At 40.8% G+C, this 19,088-nt stretch overlaps 1 protein-coding gene across 4 annotated transcripts in view; it reads right to left on the bottom strand.

The window, feature by feature from the left end:
* il16 (interleukin 16) overlaps positions 1 to 19,088 on the bottom strand; it is a 35,022-nt gene that overhangs the window by 8,404 nt on the left and 7,530 nt on the right. For 2 of the 4 annotated variants that reach the window (XM_074666894.1, XM_074666893.1), the window contains exons 4-19: positions 16,877 to 17,016; positions 15,951 to 16,068; positions 15,398 to 15,541; positions 15,184 to 15,289; positions 13,850 to 13,992; positions 11,649 to 11,759; positions 10,432 to 10,546; positions 8,710 to 8,783; positions 7,347 to 7,593; positions 6,990 to 7,107; positions 6,679 to 6,811; positions 4,798 to 4,885; positions 4,379 to 4,602; positions 4,151 to 4,288; positions 3,424 to 3,567; positions 798 to 851 (exon numbers count right to left, since the gene is read on the bottom strand). In XM_074666894.1, the coding sequence (XP_074522995.1) occupies positions 798 to 851; positions 3,424 to 3,567; positions 4,151 to 4,288; positions 4,379 to 4,602; positions 4,798 to 4,885; positions 6,679 to 6,811; positions 6,990 to 7,107; positions 7,347 to 7,593; positions 8,710 to 8,783; positions 10,432 to 10,546; positions 11,649 to 11,759; positions 13,850 to 13,992; positions 15,184 to 15,289; positions 15,398 to 15,541; positions 15,951 to 16,068; positions 16,877 to 17,016 (2,097 nt within the window). The remainder of the gene's footprint in view (positions 1 to 797; positions 852 to 3,423; positions 3,568 to 4,150; positions 4,289 to 4,378; positions 4,603 to 4,797; positions 4,886 to 6,678; positions 6,812 to 6,989; positions 7,108 to 7,346; positions 7,594 to 8,709; positions 8,784 to 10,431; positions 10,547 to 11,648; positions 11,760 to 13,849; positions 13,993 to 15,183; positions 15,290 to 15,397; positions 15,542 to 15,950; positions 16,069 to 16,876; positions 17,017 to 19,088) is intronic. The other 2 variants (XM_074666896.1, XM_074666895.1) reach the window with 1 other exon arrangement.

Raw genomic sequence — 19,088 nt, 5'->3', positions numbered from 1 at the left:
GACATTCTTGTCCACTTTCCTTTTCTTAGGTCTGTCCATCTTTACAGAAGGGCTGATGGGTCAGAGGGTAAAGTGCAAAGGTGGAGTAATAGGCCTACGCTTCACCTCAACAAAGCAAATGTATCTACAGTGCGCCATCTAGTGGGAAAACATCAAGTTCGGCGGGCCAGATTAAAACGTTTAACCGGCCGCACGTGGCCCCCGGGCCGTAGTTTGCCCATGCCTGGTTTAGGTCATGTAGGGAAAGATAATCTTTAATTTGAACTTTTTTCTTCCTTTCTTTAGCTGTGACATTGTGAGGTTTATTCCAAAACTGATCGGATTCTTTGACAGTCAGGACACGAGAGGCTTTACAAAACAGCTGTGATCAGACAGAAAACGTCACCAGAGGCCTGTACTATGAAGCTGGTTCAGTTCTGACCAGGATAAATCACCATGGTAACTTATGCTGAACCTAACCTGCTCCGGAGCAGTTTGAAACCCTTGTGTAACAGCTCCAGTAGATCATTGAGCTGTCACACCTCACGTATCTGCAAAAACATTTTGGTCCCGACTTCAGATACTACCAAATAAATGTCATCAGTGAGAAACTATTGATTTCATAGTATTCTGGGTTTTTTTTTTTTTTTTTTTGTTTGATCAGAAGCAGCTGATCTCCTTTAAAGAAACACAAAAACAAAACATCACTTCAAGAAGACCACCATTAAACTCTGCCCCATGAGCAGGTTCACCAAATTATAAAAAAAACAGGCATTCAGCATGCTCTGACCAGCACATCACCGAAAGACTTCACATACATTCCCCAGTAACCTCAGGAGCTTTCGAAATGCCTTGTACACACTGGTGAAGAGCTGCAGTGGAGAGGAGAGAATAATATGATATAACAGTCTTCTCATGCAGGCCATGGCTCTGTCACATAACCAAAATAAAAGCCCCCCTTCAACCCACTGAGAACACTCCAGATGTGAACTGTGCTTTAAATCTGCAGACAACACAGTTTTAGTTTCAGTTCTGAAAAAGACCGAGCATCAAAGTTATTCATACTTGAAAAAATGTTGAACATATATTTAACAGAGCTACAAGCAGCCATTACATACACTTATCTACAGAACTATATCAAACATCAAATCCCATTGACTCTGTATAGTTTCTGTGGCCCATCTTTGTCTGTGGTTCCACTGAGGCCTAAGGTCAGGATTATGCATGCCAGGCCAGTGATAAATGGAGGAGTAATAAAGTGATTGCATTACATTGCCAGACCAGTAGAGGGCAGTATGAAAGAGACAACAGATGTTCAACAAAAAGTGACACTACAGACAGCCTGTTAGCATGGGGAGAATGTTGTGCCAATGTGTATTTTATGGTTTTGCTGAATTAGCAGTGTGAAATTCAAGAAGCTTGAAACGGGACCTAGAAAAGCAAAGTAGACCTCAATAGCCTAAAGTGACTTAAAGCATGAAGAGCTGTTTTGAAAGCCATGGGTGTTTCAGTTCAAAGAGAGGTAACTGGAAATTTTTAGACAGATGCATTTGTCCCAAAATGCTATGGAATGTCACTATATACTGGTCTGACATGGTCCATATTTAAGAATATGGACCACAATAAAGATACGTTTCCACCAAGTGGTTCAGATTGGTTTGTCTCGGCACGGCGCACATTTTACAATATTTCCACTGCCTGGTCATCATGCTAACTTAATAATAATGTTATAATATATAATATATAATATATAATATATATTATATAATGTTTCTGTCTGACAGCTCAGTAGATTAAACTATACTCAACAAAAATATAAACGCAACACTTTTGTTTTTGCTCCCATTTTTCATGAGATGGACTAAAAGATCTAAAATTCATTCCAGATAAACAATATTACCATTTCTCTCAAATGTTGTTCACAAATCTGTCTAAATGTTTAATAGTGAGCACTTCTGCTTTACTGAGATAATCCATCCCACCTCACAGGTGTGCCACATCAAGATGCTGATCAGACACCATGATTAGTGCAGAGGTGTACTTTATACTGTCCACAATAAAAGGCCACCCTGAAATGTGCAGTTTTGTCTCACAGCTAAATGCCACAGATGTAGCAAGCATTGAGGGAGTGTGCAATTGGTATGCTAACAGCAGGAATATCAACCAGATCTGTTGCTCGTGCATTGAATGTTCATTTCTCCACTATAAGCTGTCTCCAAAGGCGTTTCAGAGAATATGGTAGTACATCCAACCAGCCTCACAACGGCAGACCACATGTAACCACACCACCCCAGGACCTCCACATCCAGCAGGTTCACCTCCAAGATCGTCTGAGACCAGCCACTCAGACAGCTGCTGAAACAATTGGTTTGCATAACCAAAGAATTTCTGCACAAACTGTCAGAAACCGTCTCAGGGAAGCTCAACTGCATGCTCGTCCTCCTCATCGGGGTCTTAACCTGACTCCAGATTGCCGCCGTAACAGACTTAAGTGGGCAAATGCTCACATTTGATGGCGTGGTGTGGGTGAGCGCTTTGCTGATGTCAATGTTGTGGATCGAGTGGCCCATGGTGGTGGTGGTGGGGTTATGGTATTGGCAGGCATCTGTTATGGACGAAGAACACAGGTGCATTTTAATGATGGCCACAGAGATACCATGATGAGATCCTGAGGCCCATTGTTGTGCCATACATCCATGAACATCACCTCATGTTTCAGCGAGATAATGCATGGCCCCATGTTGAAAGGATCTGTACACAATTCTTGGAAGCTGAAAATGTCCCAGTTCTTGCATGGCCAGCATACTCACCGGACATGTCACCCATTGAGCATGTTTGGGATGTGCTTGAGCGGCGTATATGACAGCGTGTACCAGTTCCCGCTAATATCCAGCAGCTTCGCACAGCCATTGAAGAGGAGTGGACCAACATTCCACAGGCCACAACTGACAATCTGATAACCTCTATGTGAAGAAGGTGTGTTGCACTGCATGAGGCAAATGGTGGTCACACCAGATACTGACTGGTTCTGAGTCCCAAGACCCCCAATAAAGCAAAAAAAAAAAAAAAATGCAAATTTCAGAGTGGCCTTTTATTGTGGGCAGTAAAAGGCACACCTGTGCACTAATCATGATGTCTGATCAGCATCTTGATGTGGCTCACCTGTGAGGTGGGATGGATTATCTCAGTAAAGCAGAAGTGCTCACTATTAAACATTTAGACAGATTTGTGAACAACATTTGAGAGAAATGGTAATATTGTTTATCTGGAATGAATTTTAGATCTTTGAGTCCATCTTATGATAAATGGGAGCAAAAACAAAAGTGTTGCGTTTATATTTTTGTTGAGTGTATGTCATCATGCTAACTTCACAGATATTATTTCTGTCCAACAGCTCAGTGGATTAAACTCTGGCACAGAGAACAGCACCAGCAGTATGTGTACCTGACAGCTGGTGTTGGATGAAAGCTTGGGTCCTTCCTTTCCAAATGGGAATCCTCTGCTGTGGTCTCCATCACTCCCCTCCACACTAGTCACATCCTGAGGCCAGCAGCTCTGAGGAGAGGCATTGGGGAACCTGCAAGTGGACTACACACAATATATTTATATATTTATATATTGATCATGACAGCAGAGCAGTCAGCAGAGGGAAACTACTAAGTCCCCCCCCTGGGATAAATAAAGTATTTCTGATTCTGAATCCTGTTACTCCTCTCGTGTGCTTTCTGAATAATGTCAGGGTTTTTGCAGTCCTTGGTAAATCAGGCCTTTGAGGTGCAGTTAGACCTGCTCTTCAAGTGTTAAGAGAGAACTTCATGACTTGGACGTTAACTTGGTACTGATGAGTTTGCATCATAATCTAAAGCAAGAGTCCAGGACAAGACAAATGGCTTCTCCTCGAGGAAACTGGATGACATACTCCAACAGATGGATGCGAGAGACATGTTGGTCCATCAAGCAGCGAGTTGACAAATGATCCCTTTCTTTAACAGGGTCTAACAGCTGTGTCCTCACCCACACTGTCCCTCACTCAGGCTCCCCTGGTGGGCTCCTTCAATCTGTGAAGTGCCTATCTGACTTCTTTAACCAGCTAGCTCAGCACAAAGCTAGAGAGGATCGAGCACAACAAGCCTGCAAGAAGAGAAAGAGGTCAGAGCAGGGTGTGTACTACCTCAGTGGTCCTGAGGGCCACATCCTGATGCTGCTCAGTGCATGTGTCAGCAGGGGGCGAGTTGAATGGGACGTTAAATTCTTCATCAGGATACACGGGCACTGACAGTCTGTTAGCAGACCACATCTTTGATGTAGACTACAAACCAAGAGGGGGAAAGGAGATGATTTAGACTTGGACAGCAGGACATTTGTCAAACTCTGTTCAACCTGCTCAGTGTGTCATTACCCTGGGTGTGTCCAGGCTGTGAACACAACCTGATGGGCTGTGGTGTGTGTGCTGGACGTCGTGGATTTTAAGACGGCAGTTGTTCTGGTGGTTGTTGGTGCTGTCACTGCAGGACCGGGTCATGGTCTTCTGTGCCTGTTGAACCCTGAGCTGACTGAAACTCCTCGCCAGGTAATGCTTGCATCGCTGCTGGATGTGAGAACATGACTCTAGTTGACGCAAACCTGAAACAGGTTAAGGAAACTGTTAACAAAACAATAACCAGAGTTCACAGTGCAGTGGTACTGAATCAAACAGCTGAGAATTAACATGTCACAGAATTAACATGTCGCCATGTAACACATGTTTTGCTCCAACAAAAACCCTGAGAGGGAAAATTTAATGGCAGGAAATAGGAGATGGACAAATGAATATTTCACCATCAATACTCCATTGGCTTCGCTCCTTTCTTAATTTGCTGTTTTCCACAGCCTTGGTTATGGCATCATTTAGCAGCTGCTCTGATACCTGGGACACACAGAAGAGTTCAGGGTAATGAGAAACAGAAATGTTAATGAAAAACACTTCTGAAGGTTAAGAAAAGAAAGATGAACAGAAGTCCAAACACTGTGGCCTTAGAAGGATTGATTTTTTCTTTCTTCTTTTTTTAGAGGGGAAAAGGGATGACCCATTCAATTCTGCCTTTAACAGATGCAGAACATATCTGCTGCTTTCTACAGCGCGCTGATCAGCTGTTTGCTAAGAGTAACGACAAATACTCTGTGCACACCAGGGTTACTAATGAAGTTCCACAGGGCTCAGTACTTGGACCAATTCTTTTCATCTTATATATACTTCCTCTTGGTCCTACCACGAGGAAACCTTCTTTGAGTGGCAGACCAAGTCATTATGCTAAAACATGACATTATGAAATAAAAAGGCCATTCTGGAAAATGAAGTTATGAAATAAAAATTGACTTTGTAAAAATGATTTTTTTTTAATTCTATCAAAGCTTTAAATCTTTTGAATGAATCTTTTGGGGTTCAATAGTAACATATATATATATATATATAAATATATATATATATATATATATATATATATATATATATATATATATATATATATATATATATATATATATATATATATATATATATATAAATATATATATATATATATATATATATATATATATATATATATATATATATATATATATATATATATATATATATATATATATATATAAAAGAGTAACTATTTTGATTTTATTCAAAAAATAAATTCTCAAAAATTAGGGCCAGATTACAACTTCAGCTGCCTGTAGTGGGATAAAAATCCTTAAAGAAGGATAGGATACTTTTTCACAGATCTTTAAAGAAACTATCATGTTGATGAGATAAGTCTTTGAAACTCATGTATTAAATGTTCACCGATAAAGTGTTAACTCGTCTCACTCTTTTCTCTGTTCAGTTAAGATGGTGGAGATTAACAGGTTAAGCTGGGCATACACTGTGGGGTACTTCAAATCAGTGTTAGCCAACCCTGGTCCTGGAGGACCCCCTGCCCCGCATGTTTTTATGTTCCCGACTCCACCACACCTGTTTCAAATAATCAGCTCGTCATGAAGCTCGAGCCTGATAACGAGCCATTTATTTGAATCAGGTGTGCTGGAGAGAGGTAACATCCAAAACATGCAGGGCAGGGGTCCTCCAGGACCAGGATTGAGAAACACTGGCTTAGAGTAACGATAAATACTCTGTGCACACCAGGGTTAGTAATGTAGTTCCACAGGTCAACGTTTTTTTTTTTCATGTTATTTTTTTCAATGTCACTTAAAAGATCATCCATACTCTGTGCGAGAGGTTGAGGCAAGTTGGCTCGTTGCACTGCTTCTACTGTGCAATACCTTCACGAGGAGCGACCAAGATTTCAAACATGTTTGATTTTCTTGTGATCAATGGATTTGTGATCTGGGGCATTTCATGCGGTGTTAATCTTTTGTCATTACCCTACATATACTATACAAAACACAACACACAATTGAGCAGAAATTCATCCTGATCCAAAAAATAGATGCAAGAGTGGTAAATCGACTCAAAAAGAGCTGACAATCGCACAGTGTATGCCCAGCTTTTTTTTGTGAGCCTCCCTTTGCACTCAGAGCTCTGTGGCAGTCGATGAATACAGGCTGGATCAGGGTTTAAAGAGTGAAACTGTGAAAACTGAGAAGTCTGACTGAAAGCCTGAGGAAGTGTACCAGCAGCACAGAATCTCACAGTTGAACCCAAAAGTCAACATTAACCAAAATGCTTACATAGGGATCAGGATGGCGACTGATGATGATGTGGACTTGACCTGGGGTGCACTGGCTCAGGACCGTGTAGACATCATTCAGTGTCATGTTGTAAACCACAGTGCTGTTAATCTCCATGATCTCATCCCCACACCTGCAGAGTGGAGGGAGAGTTCATTCAGAGGATCAGGACCAATCAGAGCTCTGCTTCCTCTTCTCCATCATCACTCCACTCAGGGGCGTATTTTCCTGTCTGTAGTCTATTTGCATGAATTTCTTCTTACTTTTTAGCATTATTACAACTTCTATCAGTCCTTCCAAACTTGTCTCACCTGAGTCTACCATCCATGTGAGCCACAGACCCAGGAGATACATTATGGATGTAGATACCAGGGCACCCGTCAGTAGATGGGACACAGCACAGTCCAATGCCCAGACCAACTCCAACCTCTGGGTAGAAAACGTGCAAACTCTTTCATCAAGATTAGTTCATGAAGAAAAGTAATCTGTGAGAATTTTCAGTTTATGCTGTGGATCACGTGGCTCTGGTGTGAATGCATGACAGAGTAGCATGTTTAAAGTGGCTGTATCTCAGCGAGGTAAGCCAGTCAGAGTGTCCGTGGTCAGACACACTTTAAAAGTTGATTGAATAAAAAAGAAAGTTTTGGAGCGTGTCCTCTGGAGCTGACCTTTCTGTAGGATGATCTCCATCATGACTTGGTCTCTGGGTTTGCTGAGCTGCCTGTCACTCTGTGTGTCACTGCAGCTGTTGTTCAGGTAGTTGTAGTCTCTGATGTCAGCACTGACCCTCACCATACCTGCGGTGGAGGTGAGGGAGCGTGACCTGCAGAGATGAGCTACCTGTGCCTGACTACACAGGGCCCCCACACGCAGACTGGTCCTCACCACCAGAGTCAGCAGGCCCTTTTTTATTTGCTGCACAAACACAATGACAAAGAAAAAGATGGGAAATTAATATTTGATGTGTGTCAGTATGTCCAACTCCTCGGTTTATAATCCACAGGTCTCCAAGAAAACCTTTGGAGCTGGATCTTCTCTGTGGACTAACTTTGTTTTAAAATGAGAAGTGTTTTAAAGTTGGAGCTGGAATGAAATGTCCATTTGCTGTATTTCTGTCCCTGAATGTTCTGCACATTTTAACCCAAAGAGGGTTCTCCCACTTCCCACTTCTGTTTCATCATCACAATCCAGACTCTGCTCATACTAGTGTGTGCTTTCTGTAGGGCAGGGATCTCAAACTCGTGCCATGGAGGGCAAAGAGGCTGCAGGTTTTCTTTCCAACCAAAAACTCCACCAGCTGATTTCACTGATTAGTCCCTGCTCTCTGCTTGAAGGTGAGGTAATCAGTGAAATCAGCTGATGGAGTTTTTGGTTGGAAAGAAAACCTGCGGCCTCTTGGCCCTGCATGGCACGAGTTTGAGATCCTTGCTGTCGGGTGTTGGTTTGAACGTAAATAGCACCATCCGCTGGATATTTCAATTCCTAAATAACACCAACATGCCACAACTCAGAGCCCAGGTGAACCTTAGAGATGTTTTGAGGAGGATCTGTTTTAATTGAACTGCCTTGCCACCTTCTGGCCACAGTCTCACACACACTGTCGTAAATAACTTTGAGCGAGTTTGTTTTGGAATCAAATGGAGATCGGATCAAAACACATTTTCTTTGCTCAAGTCATCTTTTTACTGGATACAATGTGCCTAAGTAAGGGCTTTATCAGTACAGTTACGCAGGGATATGGTTTGAAACGTGAAGCAAGCAAACGCTGTAGCAGCTGGCTACATGTAGCATTGTTGGCAGCCCGGTGCTCCAACAAGTCTGTAGGCATGGTGACAACAAGTAAACACTGTCAGTTTGTTTGTACTTCAGTAGCTGTCTATATTAACCGCAGCTGGGAACCCAGTGCTCTAAGACGTGTCTCCACAACAAACTACTCCTTTTCTTTACTTTGCCTTGATAGACTGATTATATATATATATATATATATATATATATATATATATATATATACTTATAATACTGTTGCCATACTCTGAACTTGTGCAGGGCTTCATCATGAGACAGACCGTGTAGAGACTCTCCATTCAGCTCCAGGATCTCATCACCTGTTCAAACACAAAAACCAAAGTGAACTTCATTTCTTTTAAATTCCTTTCATCTCAGTGAGCCTCATTCACCAACAGTAATGGAAACAGTTTTTAAAACCAATGTTTTAACCATGGCCTTTTAAATGTTTGATCATTTAAATTTACAAATTTAAGGAAATTAAACCCTGTATCTGACAGCATTGCACTGATATTTGAACACTCAGATGTGCTTTGCAGGGTGTTTAGATGTTGTTTTTAGTTAAGTTCATTAATGATGAATTTAGCTTTGTAGCAGTGGCGGCTGCTGGTCAGTCAAGGAGTGGAAGCTCAGTTTTTTTTCGGCCTACATCATTAATTTGTTTTTTTATTTAAACGCAATTTCTATCCTTCGTGCCAGCTTGCTAGCAGCTGGAGCTGCTACGTGAGACTACGACAGGCTGTGTGTGAGTGACACAGCTTTAGAGTAGTGACATACATTTATTTTGTCTCTTTTTTCTTTTCTCTTTCTTTCTTTTCTCTCCCTCTTTTCTTTGAATTAAATGAAATGAGAGAAGCCAGATTTATACTCAGTATCAGATGTTAAGGCTGTTAATGTTAAATTGTAAGATGTGCATCAAACTTCCAGTTGCCGTCAGGTTAACTTTCCATTATGACAAACGGCTTTAATTCAACATCACATGTGACGGGACAGTTAATATAGATACAAATGTATACGCTGACTCAGACGGATACCTTAAATAGTGATTGCTGTGATTGTTTATTGCATTAAAATGTGCCTGACACTCTGGAAACCTGCCTCTGAGGCTTTGTTGACTTGTGCTCACATGTGCACCTGTCACCAAATTACAGCTGCAGAGGGTGCGCATATATATATATATATATATATATATATATATATATATATATATATATATATGTATGTATGTTCAGGTATATCTGTAATGCACTTGTATTGTGATAATGTGTGTGTGAATAAACTAAACTAAACTAAACTAAAGTTGACTTTCATTTCATCCAAACACTGGGAAAATCTCCTGATAAGTGCAGCTCAAAGCACGCCAAACCCACTTTTGTTAGTGTTTTTCCAACGTAAAACCTGTGCCAGCCATTCACAACGAACCCCAGCTTTAACGGTGACATTGAGAAACAAAAACTGTTTCCCAGTGTATACACAATACCAGAAAACCAGAATTTCAGAAAACATTGTTTTTAGTAACATAACATGTGGTTTGGTGTATATGATAGGGCTTAACGTATAAAGATATAGATAAAGATAAAGATAAAGATAGGTTTCCCAGACACCAGGCTAGGTGTGGACATGGTCTTAATTTGAAAATCACCCAGCACTAAAAAAATGACGTTTATTATTTAAAACTATGACCATGCTGCTTTAATATATTACGTTTTTTTATTCAGTCTGAAAAAACATGTGTCTGTACTTTGGTTTGCCTCAGCTACCCTGGTAATCCATGAAGCATCAGTCATTCAGGTCAATTTCACTGAATATTGAAGAGGTCTGATCAGATTAGACCAATCAGATTAGACCAATCGGATTAGACCAATCGGATTAGACCAATCGGATTAGACCAATCGGATTACACTAATTGGTTTAGACCAATCAGGTTAGACCCTCAGTTTGTATATGGTCTTCATATCCTTCACCAACCTTCCTGCAGTCTTCCGTCAGCAGCAGCGGCCCCTTCAGGAAAAATGGTTTTCACATAGATCCCCATTGGTCCGTAGATGCTGTCACTCCCTCCTACAATGCTGAAACCAAGACCCTGGACACAGTTCATAGTCACGCTATTAACACAGAGCCAAAGGTTAATACTGGTTCTGTAGATTATATCAGTGTAAAGCTGGACTGGTTCCCTCTGTTTCAGCATGTCATCAGACCGTATCAGTTCAATATGGATTCATACACATCCTACCAGACCTTCAGAGCACACCAGAGCACGGCACCATCGTCTCTTATTCAGTATTGTTAAAGTCATCATCAGAGCATGTAACAGTCCCCAGAACTTTGGGGTCTTATTGGAGTGTTTGATTTTAGATAACAGGGGTGCTAAACTGCAACATCTCCCTCTCAACACTATATAGCCCCTCCACTGTGTCCATATTGTGTTTTATGCTGCTTTGTGTTATATTTCTCCCACATCAGCTCCACAAACAAGGCACATTGTTTTACCTCCTGTCAGGTTCTCAAATTCCTCTTTTCATTAGGCCTGTTGTTTTGGGAGCTAGTTTAAGTGTCACAGTAACAACACTGACCACTTATACGCGTAGACTGAAGCAATGGGAAGAGAAATTAGGGGCCAAGCAACAACCTCAGAAAGTCTTAAGTCAAGAGAAAGAGCTCTGAAGGTGCTTGACACATTTTTCTGTTATCAAGTTGAAGGAAAATTAATTTTTAACAAAGTAATCAGTGTGAACATTTAATACATTGCCTTACCACTAGTTCAAGCAAATAATAGGTTAAACTGAAGCCTGAAAAGATGAGTTAAAACACATTTGATAGCATTTTCACAAAACCATTTTCTGTCGTTTAAATAAGTAAATTTGAATTTCGAGAAATTATGCGTTAAGGTTATTATTCCTGTGCGTCTGATCAGCTTTTATCTTATTCTTATTTTATTTAATTTAATGACAGCTGGCCTTGGAAAAAATCCAACACTGAAAGTTGGTTTTGAAAACATCATATCATCCAGGCTGTCCCATCTTGGGTCAAAACGCAAACTTCTCCTCAAAAAAAACAAAGGAAAATAGCAACGGTGGAGGTTTTGGGTTGGCCATGCAGATCTGCAGATCTGGAGATCATAGCCAATGGTGTTTTTACAGCATCGTGGGCCACTCAAAGTGGAGAGTGAAGGTGTGAAGTCCTACCTTGCCCTGACCCTTCATCAGCACGATGTTACAGATGATGAAAGCTTGAACGTTGCTGCAGGAGTGGACCAGCTGTGCAGAGCTGAGGGAGCGGGAGGTTTTCTGCAATGGCTGGACACACACACACACACACACACACACACACACACACACACACACACACACACACACACACACACACATGCACTCAGAGTCAGTATCAGTAACTTTCACAGAGCTAGTACATTCTGCAGACCGATGAACTCCATCATACAGTCTGCCAATAAATTAGTTTTTCCTTTATATGTGACTGCAGTCATCTTTTAGGGGTTACAAGGATTTATTATCCACGACCCTTTAGTCCCTGTGTCCTTTTTTTTACTGTAACTAACCCTAGATGTACTCTGTGGTTCCTTTATGAAATGCAAAAATAATTTAGACACCCAGGGCCCAAGCTTCTCAGATTCTTTGGTGTATATATAGAAACCTTAAAAAATGTCACTGTAAAATAATAGTAGGATACTGGCAGCGGAAATGGCAAGTAACGTCTTACTGAACAGTGCATGTACTGTGATTTATTTTCATAGAATAATACTGTATATTGGATTACACTATCTAAAAGTTAAAAAACAGTAAAATACTGGTAACTCTGCCGCAGCAGAGCACACACAGCTGGTCAACACTCATGGTAACTTAACACCATTACAAAAAAATGACTTTTCTGTAAAATAAGTGGAAAAAAATGTCTGCAGGGTTGACAGTATTTTACTGTTTTTTGTTTGTTTTTTTTACAGTGAAATTTCTCACAGGGCTGTATTTACACAAAATGGGATTGTACTGTTGATATGCCCGCATAAAGTGACAGTAATTTGTGACTGTGTATGAGTATAACTAGAGTAAAACTACAGCTTTATACTGTAACTGTAGTGACGTCATGCCCATAGAATAACTGTTAAAGTTTGTGAGGTAATACTGTGTGGGCCTGACTGTGTTGGGGGGGTCGTCTTATAATCGGTGTCTAACCGTTGACACTTGCTGATAGTTGTCTTGGGTCACTACATGCAACAGCAGAGGGCGCCAGCCAGAGACCTCATGGTGGCTGAGGTCATCTGTCAATCACAGCAAAGTCACAGTGACAGGACATGAGACAGTGATGGGGTGGTTGTCCTGAGCAAAGTGGACCAAAAGTTGAGCAAGTTAACTCACAAATGAGGTGGAGTTATGATACTAATTTTGACATAATGATGGTCAGTGCAGCAGAGACGTTAAACAACTGTCAAGCAGACAAAAATATGGAGTTACAGAGTGTCATGTCAGAAGATCATGCGTCCAAAAAGAGTGTCTGAAAAATACAAACTGTAAAAGAAAAAAGCTTATTGTGGTCCTGAGAGACCGTTTTCAAGAGACTGACAGGAGGGTGTGTGAGTTAAATGAGAAATGTGGTGAAGGCATGCCCATTACCAGAGCTGTTATCAGAACTACATTTAAAACACAGATCTTAGTGATTGGATTTGGAGACAGAAATGAAAGTGATCTCTATCTTTTATTTTAATGACTGTCTCAGAATTTCAGTAAAACGTAGTTACAAAGTAAATTTTGGATATTAGTCTTTTTCTGAAGATTGTTCTTGAAAACAGAGGGGTCGTCTTATATTTGGTCATTTACAATGAAATATTACAGTTAAATATTATAAAGTCCTCCTAATATTTTACATTCTTTATTTAAACTACTAATATGTTGATCTCACAAACTATCCAACAATACTGATGGTTGTTCTTTTGCCTGCCATGAACCACATTCTCAAAGCCCATTTTATTTGAAAAGCAAATTTCATGAATCCACTTTCACTTGGATACTGGGAAGTGATTCATATTAAGTTAAGTCAAGTTAACTCTGAACATCGCCACTGGTCCAAATTTATGTGCTCCTTCTTCCAGTAGTAGACCTGTCTGTGTATCCAGTGAGCTACGTTACGGTGCTTTTTAAACTACATGCAGACATCAGTGTTACCCGAAGTAAAGGAGATTATCTCTGAAAAACACACACACAAACATTAACCACTGAGACAAATGAGCGTATGTACGTCTACTCTGTCACTTCATCCTCCCTCACTTTGCTCAGAAACCAGAGACTGGCCAGTTTAAGTCCCTGCAGACCTAAGTCCCACCAGACCTCCCACGCTGTAGGCCTACTCTGCTGATAGTCTTAGGAAGATAAAATACCTGTGTGGAGGTGTGTGAAAAGTCCAACAGCTGTGACAGAGACTTCCTGTTTCCATAGAAACCAGTGTTTACATGAGGGTGAAACGGCTCCGGGGCCTTCATGATGATGCTATCCAGATCCCCGATCCAGTAAGGACGAACACCTGATCACACACGATGACATCACAGAGAAAGGAAAATCAGGGCAAAATTCATAAGCTCTAAATGTGTGTGTGTGCGTGCGTGCGTGTGTGTGTGTGTGTGTGTGTGTGTGTGTGTGTGTGTGTGTGTGTGTGTGTGTGTGTGTGAAACTCCAGGGCAGCATGTGTGCAACTGCCCCTCCTCAAAAAAAAGAGCCATGCACCCCTGATTTTACTGTTCTTAAATAATAAAAAAAAATATTAAAAAAAAAATTACTCCTATGTTATGCTATGTTATTATCATACTTATTCTGTTGCTAGGTGCCGCCCTGTTGTGGCTGCCTGGTACAGCAGCTCTCTCTTCCTTGTTCGTTCTTGTAATTTTTTTCATCTCTAGTTCATCATTTTTGCATTTGGAATGGATTATTACCTTGTATGGTTAGTTTATTGGTCATGGACACCAAACAGGATATGTCCTAGTAATATTTTTACTATTTTTGCTTGTGTGTTTGTCTGGAGATCCTACATGTAACCATGGCTGCATTGTTTACATGTGAAATCAGCTGTCAGCAGTCTGCAGCATGTCACTGCTAACTGGTGCAAGGCCTGATGTTTCCCCAGATATTTCTCACTCATCTAACTTAACATGTTATACCTGATTTGACTTACGACTAAACAAATCAAACAGTGCAATCAAAAATTAAAATGATGCTCAAATTAAAACTCAGAGTTAGATGAGACATACTTTACACACAGCCAATACACAGCAGTGTCAATGGACAGGGGATTCAAACAGAGCACTGAGCTCTGCTTGAAGCTATGTCCCTGTCTAGTAGGGGGCTGCTAAGCAGTCATTGATTTCACCTGTGGTGATGATCCAGCCAGCAAGGGTGTGTAACACTCTCCCCAGATAAAGGGCAGAGAGTCAGGATTTCAACACACACAAACCTTTCAAGAGCTACTTATAAAAATTAGTCATATTAAATTCTGAAATTAATCATAAAAGCTTGTAACTTTTTAAAATGAACTCTGATGTGGTTTCGGGATGATTACCGGGACTTTTACTCAAGGCAACAAGCCATCACAAGACTTAAACAGATTAACACTTCACCTGTGTTCAATTTTTATTTCTTTTATAGTGTTATTTTTAACAAAAAAAAAAGCCTCCACTAAAGGAACATTTCCAGAAATCACTGAAAACTTTTGCATACGTACTGGTCGAAGTGGAACATGTTGTGTCAGACATCATCTCTCCTGGTGAGCTCTTCTCAGTGACCTCAGTTTCCCAGCATCTGTCCTCGTTCACTTCAGGGATTGGTAACTACACACACACACACACACACACACACATCAAAAGTAGAGAGTTATAAACACTGGAAAGGTGAAGTAATTCTGCTCTGCTACAGGCTGCCAAGGATGGATGCTTAACCTTGAGGTGGTTGTTGTTGGCCATCAGCTCCTCTTTTGTGTATCCAGGTATAGAGAGTGGAGCAGATGGACAGAGGAGCATTGGATGCTGTGGGCTTACAGTCAGACTGTTCATGCTGAGGCTGTCTTCACATGTGAGTGTGTCCTGGAGTTCAAAACACAATGAAACAGATTTTTATTGGGTGTTACTGTGGTATGCCTTACAAGATCTCTTCTAGATCATCTAAATTTATATTCCTACTATAGTTCAACCCCCCCCCCCCCCCCCGTTGCGTTATTTGTGTCATGTGCAGATGCAATGGATTGCGTACAAACCAATAGGGTGTTAGAATGGTATTCTGTATCCTGTATTTTGATGTGCACAAGAGACACAATGATGAGAAGATTGAACGAGTAGTTTTGAGAATTTCATTTCTGATCCGAGAAATGAACCAAAGCAACTGAGAAAAACTTTAAGATAGAGACATGTTGAGAATGAGAATATAGTATTTTTAGGTGAAGAGGGAAAAAATATTTAGACTGTTTCAGGGTTAAATATAAATAAAGGTTATTACCTCACAGTTATCTTTAATGTGAAAGCTCTTCAGTCTTTCCCCGACCAGCAAAGCACTGCCGTTTAGAAACTGTCCGTTAAAGGGTGCCAGCTTGTCTGGGCCCATGAGGCTGCAGACTCTGAGGAAAAACCAAACAGGGACAGCAGGAAACCAAGAGACTCATTCAGGTACCAGATAGACAACTGCTGACTGAAAATATTAGAACAAGTTAAAATCATGAGAAAAAAGACAAAATCAAGGATATTCATTCACATTGAGATAATAAGTAAAAATATAAGATAGAAAAGTTTATAGATGTAAAAGGGGACTTACTGAGATAGTAAGATAGAGATTTCAGATTACAAATCAAAATTAGGAGATAAAAAGGTTAGGGTTTTATAATGTGAGCTTTTCACACAACTCTCGCTGCTTATGGGTGTTCTGTCCTGTGACTGAGTCTATGTTTGTTAACCCATCAGATCAAAGGGATTATCCTCCCAAGACCCTGCGTGCTCATATGAGAACATAACATTTCTGCCTCTCAGATTCATCATACTGCTTTTTTAACAACCACAGCCAGGGACTTTGGCCACGTCATCTTGGTGATATCACAACATTTCACTCATTTCAGTGAGAAACAGATGGTGACAAAGTTAGAAGAAGACTTCTACAGCAGCTCCCGAAGTAAAATAAAGAAAGGTAAAGACTAAATCCAACTTTCCTGAGTGAAAGCAGTGTTTATGTATAGAAACAGTAATGACTAATTAATGATTCAACCTCATGACCAATCACTTCTTGTACAGAGACAAAGTTTGATTACACCTGCTCTGAATCATTCTGAATAGCAGGTAAAAATAAAATTAAAACAACAACAAAAAAACACTCCCAAAAAAATTCAGCTGGGGTCTCAGGGGGTCCAGGTTCAGGTGTGTGCTGTGCTTCATCACCTGTGCAGGTTTGTTCCAGTCCTCCCTTGCTCCCAGTGATGGTCTCTATCCTCTGTCTGAACGCTGTTAGTAGCTGTTGGTGGGCCACACCGATCCTCAGCAGGACCTGTGGCTACACACATCCTCCAGATACTGCTCTCCTGTGGTCACACACACACACACACACACACACACACACACACACACACACACACACACACACACACACACACACACACACACACACACACACACACACATACACACACACACACACACACACAGTTGAAACCAAACACTGCACTGAGCTATGCTCCGCACATGTTTACTGATTTCTTTGTCACCTCTTCAGAAACACATTTCAAATGCAGATGAAAATAATGAAGCATTGATCAGCAGGAGAACAAACTGTTCTCTCTGCTGGTGATTTGCAGTGGCCATTCAGGTAAGTTCTTTAAACTCTGAATTCAAACAGAAGAAATAAGCAGAATAAAAACGTCTGTTTTTTTTTGTGGTCAGCTGCCAGAAATGGCACTCCACCATGGACTCAGATTCTACTGACAAGAACATGACATGACAGAGCAACTGGTGTTTTGGACTGAGGAGTGACCTTGCTACCTGGAGACCTTTAGCTGAAGGTGTCAGTGCCTGTCAGCTGATGTTACCAGCATCAGACCAGGGAAGCTCTAACAGGGGAAACCTGAACCAGCAGCACAGGACTAAAAAACACAGCGCAGCCCCATGAAGCTCTGAACCATGGTAGAGGAGCAGAGTTAGCATCTCGATCATGAAGCAGTCGTTTATTGACAGAAAAGGGTTTACTGCAAAATATATATGATAACACTGGACACTCATTCACTTCATTTGTAATTCCTACAGTTACCTAAACACTACATATATAACTAACATACAAACATTAACACAACATACACATCTATGTGCCTACAACTGTTAGCATTGCTTAGCAAAATGGCACGCCTACAGTACATCAGTTGTTAAAGATGCTGAGAAGAGGATTTGTTTTGATTGCACTCCCTCGCCACCTTCTGGCCTGGAGTCTCTGCACATTGTCGTAAATTACTTTCAGTGAGCTGTGTGCTTTTTTTGAAATTAAACAGAGATCAGATGGAAAGCAGTTTTCTTTCTTTAAGACAACTTTTTACTGGATACGACGCGCCGAGGTAAGGTATTTATCAGTACATAGTGCTTTCGGTAGCGCGGTGCTCCAATATATCTGTAGGCTAACCTGACAGCAAGTAAACACTGTCAGTTTGTAAGTAGTATGGTAGCTGTTTATATTTAGCCCAGCTGGCAGCCTCGTGCTCTGTCCTTTTTCTGTCGGACAGTTAGGCTCCTGTGTCCACTATCACTACAAAATTTGTCATAGAAATAGTTTTCACAGATCTCAGATATAATACAGATCTCTGTGTTTTATCTCTTCTCACTACTAAACTTCGTCAGCCAGTGTGGTGTTGTCATAGAGCGCTAGATGAGACGTGAATCAATCAGGTCCTGGTCGACCCGACCTGGAAGCTAAGAAACAGCAATTTAAAATAACCTGTAACCAGCAATATTGGTGCTGATAATCTCATTTTTAAGTATGGATTATTGTCAGACATATATCTAAAGAGGAGCCTTTTTTAAGATCACTTTCAAACTCCTTATAGCCCCTTTAAACATGAATATGGTGAAACAAACCGATAGGGTCTCAGTAATTCACTGTTCATTTGCCACGAACTGCTGACTTTTATTGACATGCTGTAGTTTGTTGACTAAACTGGAGCTAAAGCGCCATCCAAAGGTATGAATATGCCATGCTATGTAAAGGAGGTATAAAAGCTATAATCGTTTATTATGACTAAAAAACAGTGGGTGTCTGTCTACGCAGTCTCTAGTTAACAGGGTCACACTTTCCCCTGAAACACCAGAGCTGATGAAATGGTTGGTTTAGAGCAAAGGTTTTGACCAAATATGGACTCAGAATGGAGGGTTGATAATCAGAGGAGGATTAACAGACACAGATTTCATGTTCACAGTAAAATGACGGTATGTTATCAAACCATAACTCTTGCTTATTATCAATCCCAAAATACTTAATGGTGACGGTGTTGAAGAAAGCATAGAGAGTGTGTGTCTCCCCAAAAATGCTTATTAGAGTGAGGTGACTGACGAGTGGCTGACACTCAAACCAGACTGATCATCAGCAGAATGTGCTGAGAGGCTGAGCTGGAGA

The sequence above is a fragment of the Halichoeres trimaculatus genome, unplaced genomic scaffold, assembly GCF_033239565.1.
Source record: "Halichoeres trimaculatus isolate MK-OKI-2021-1 unplaced genomic scaffold, fHalTri1.1 fHalTri1_scaffold_3, whole genome shotgun sequence".
Lineage (NCBI taxonomy): Eukaryota > Metazoa > Chordata > Actinopteri > Labriformes > Labridae > Halichoeres > Halichoeres trimaculatus.
This window is presented reverse-complemented; position numbering and strand designations above follow the sequence as displayed.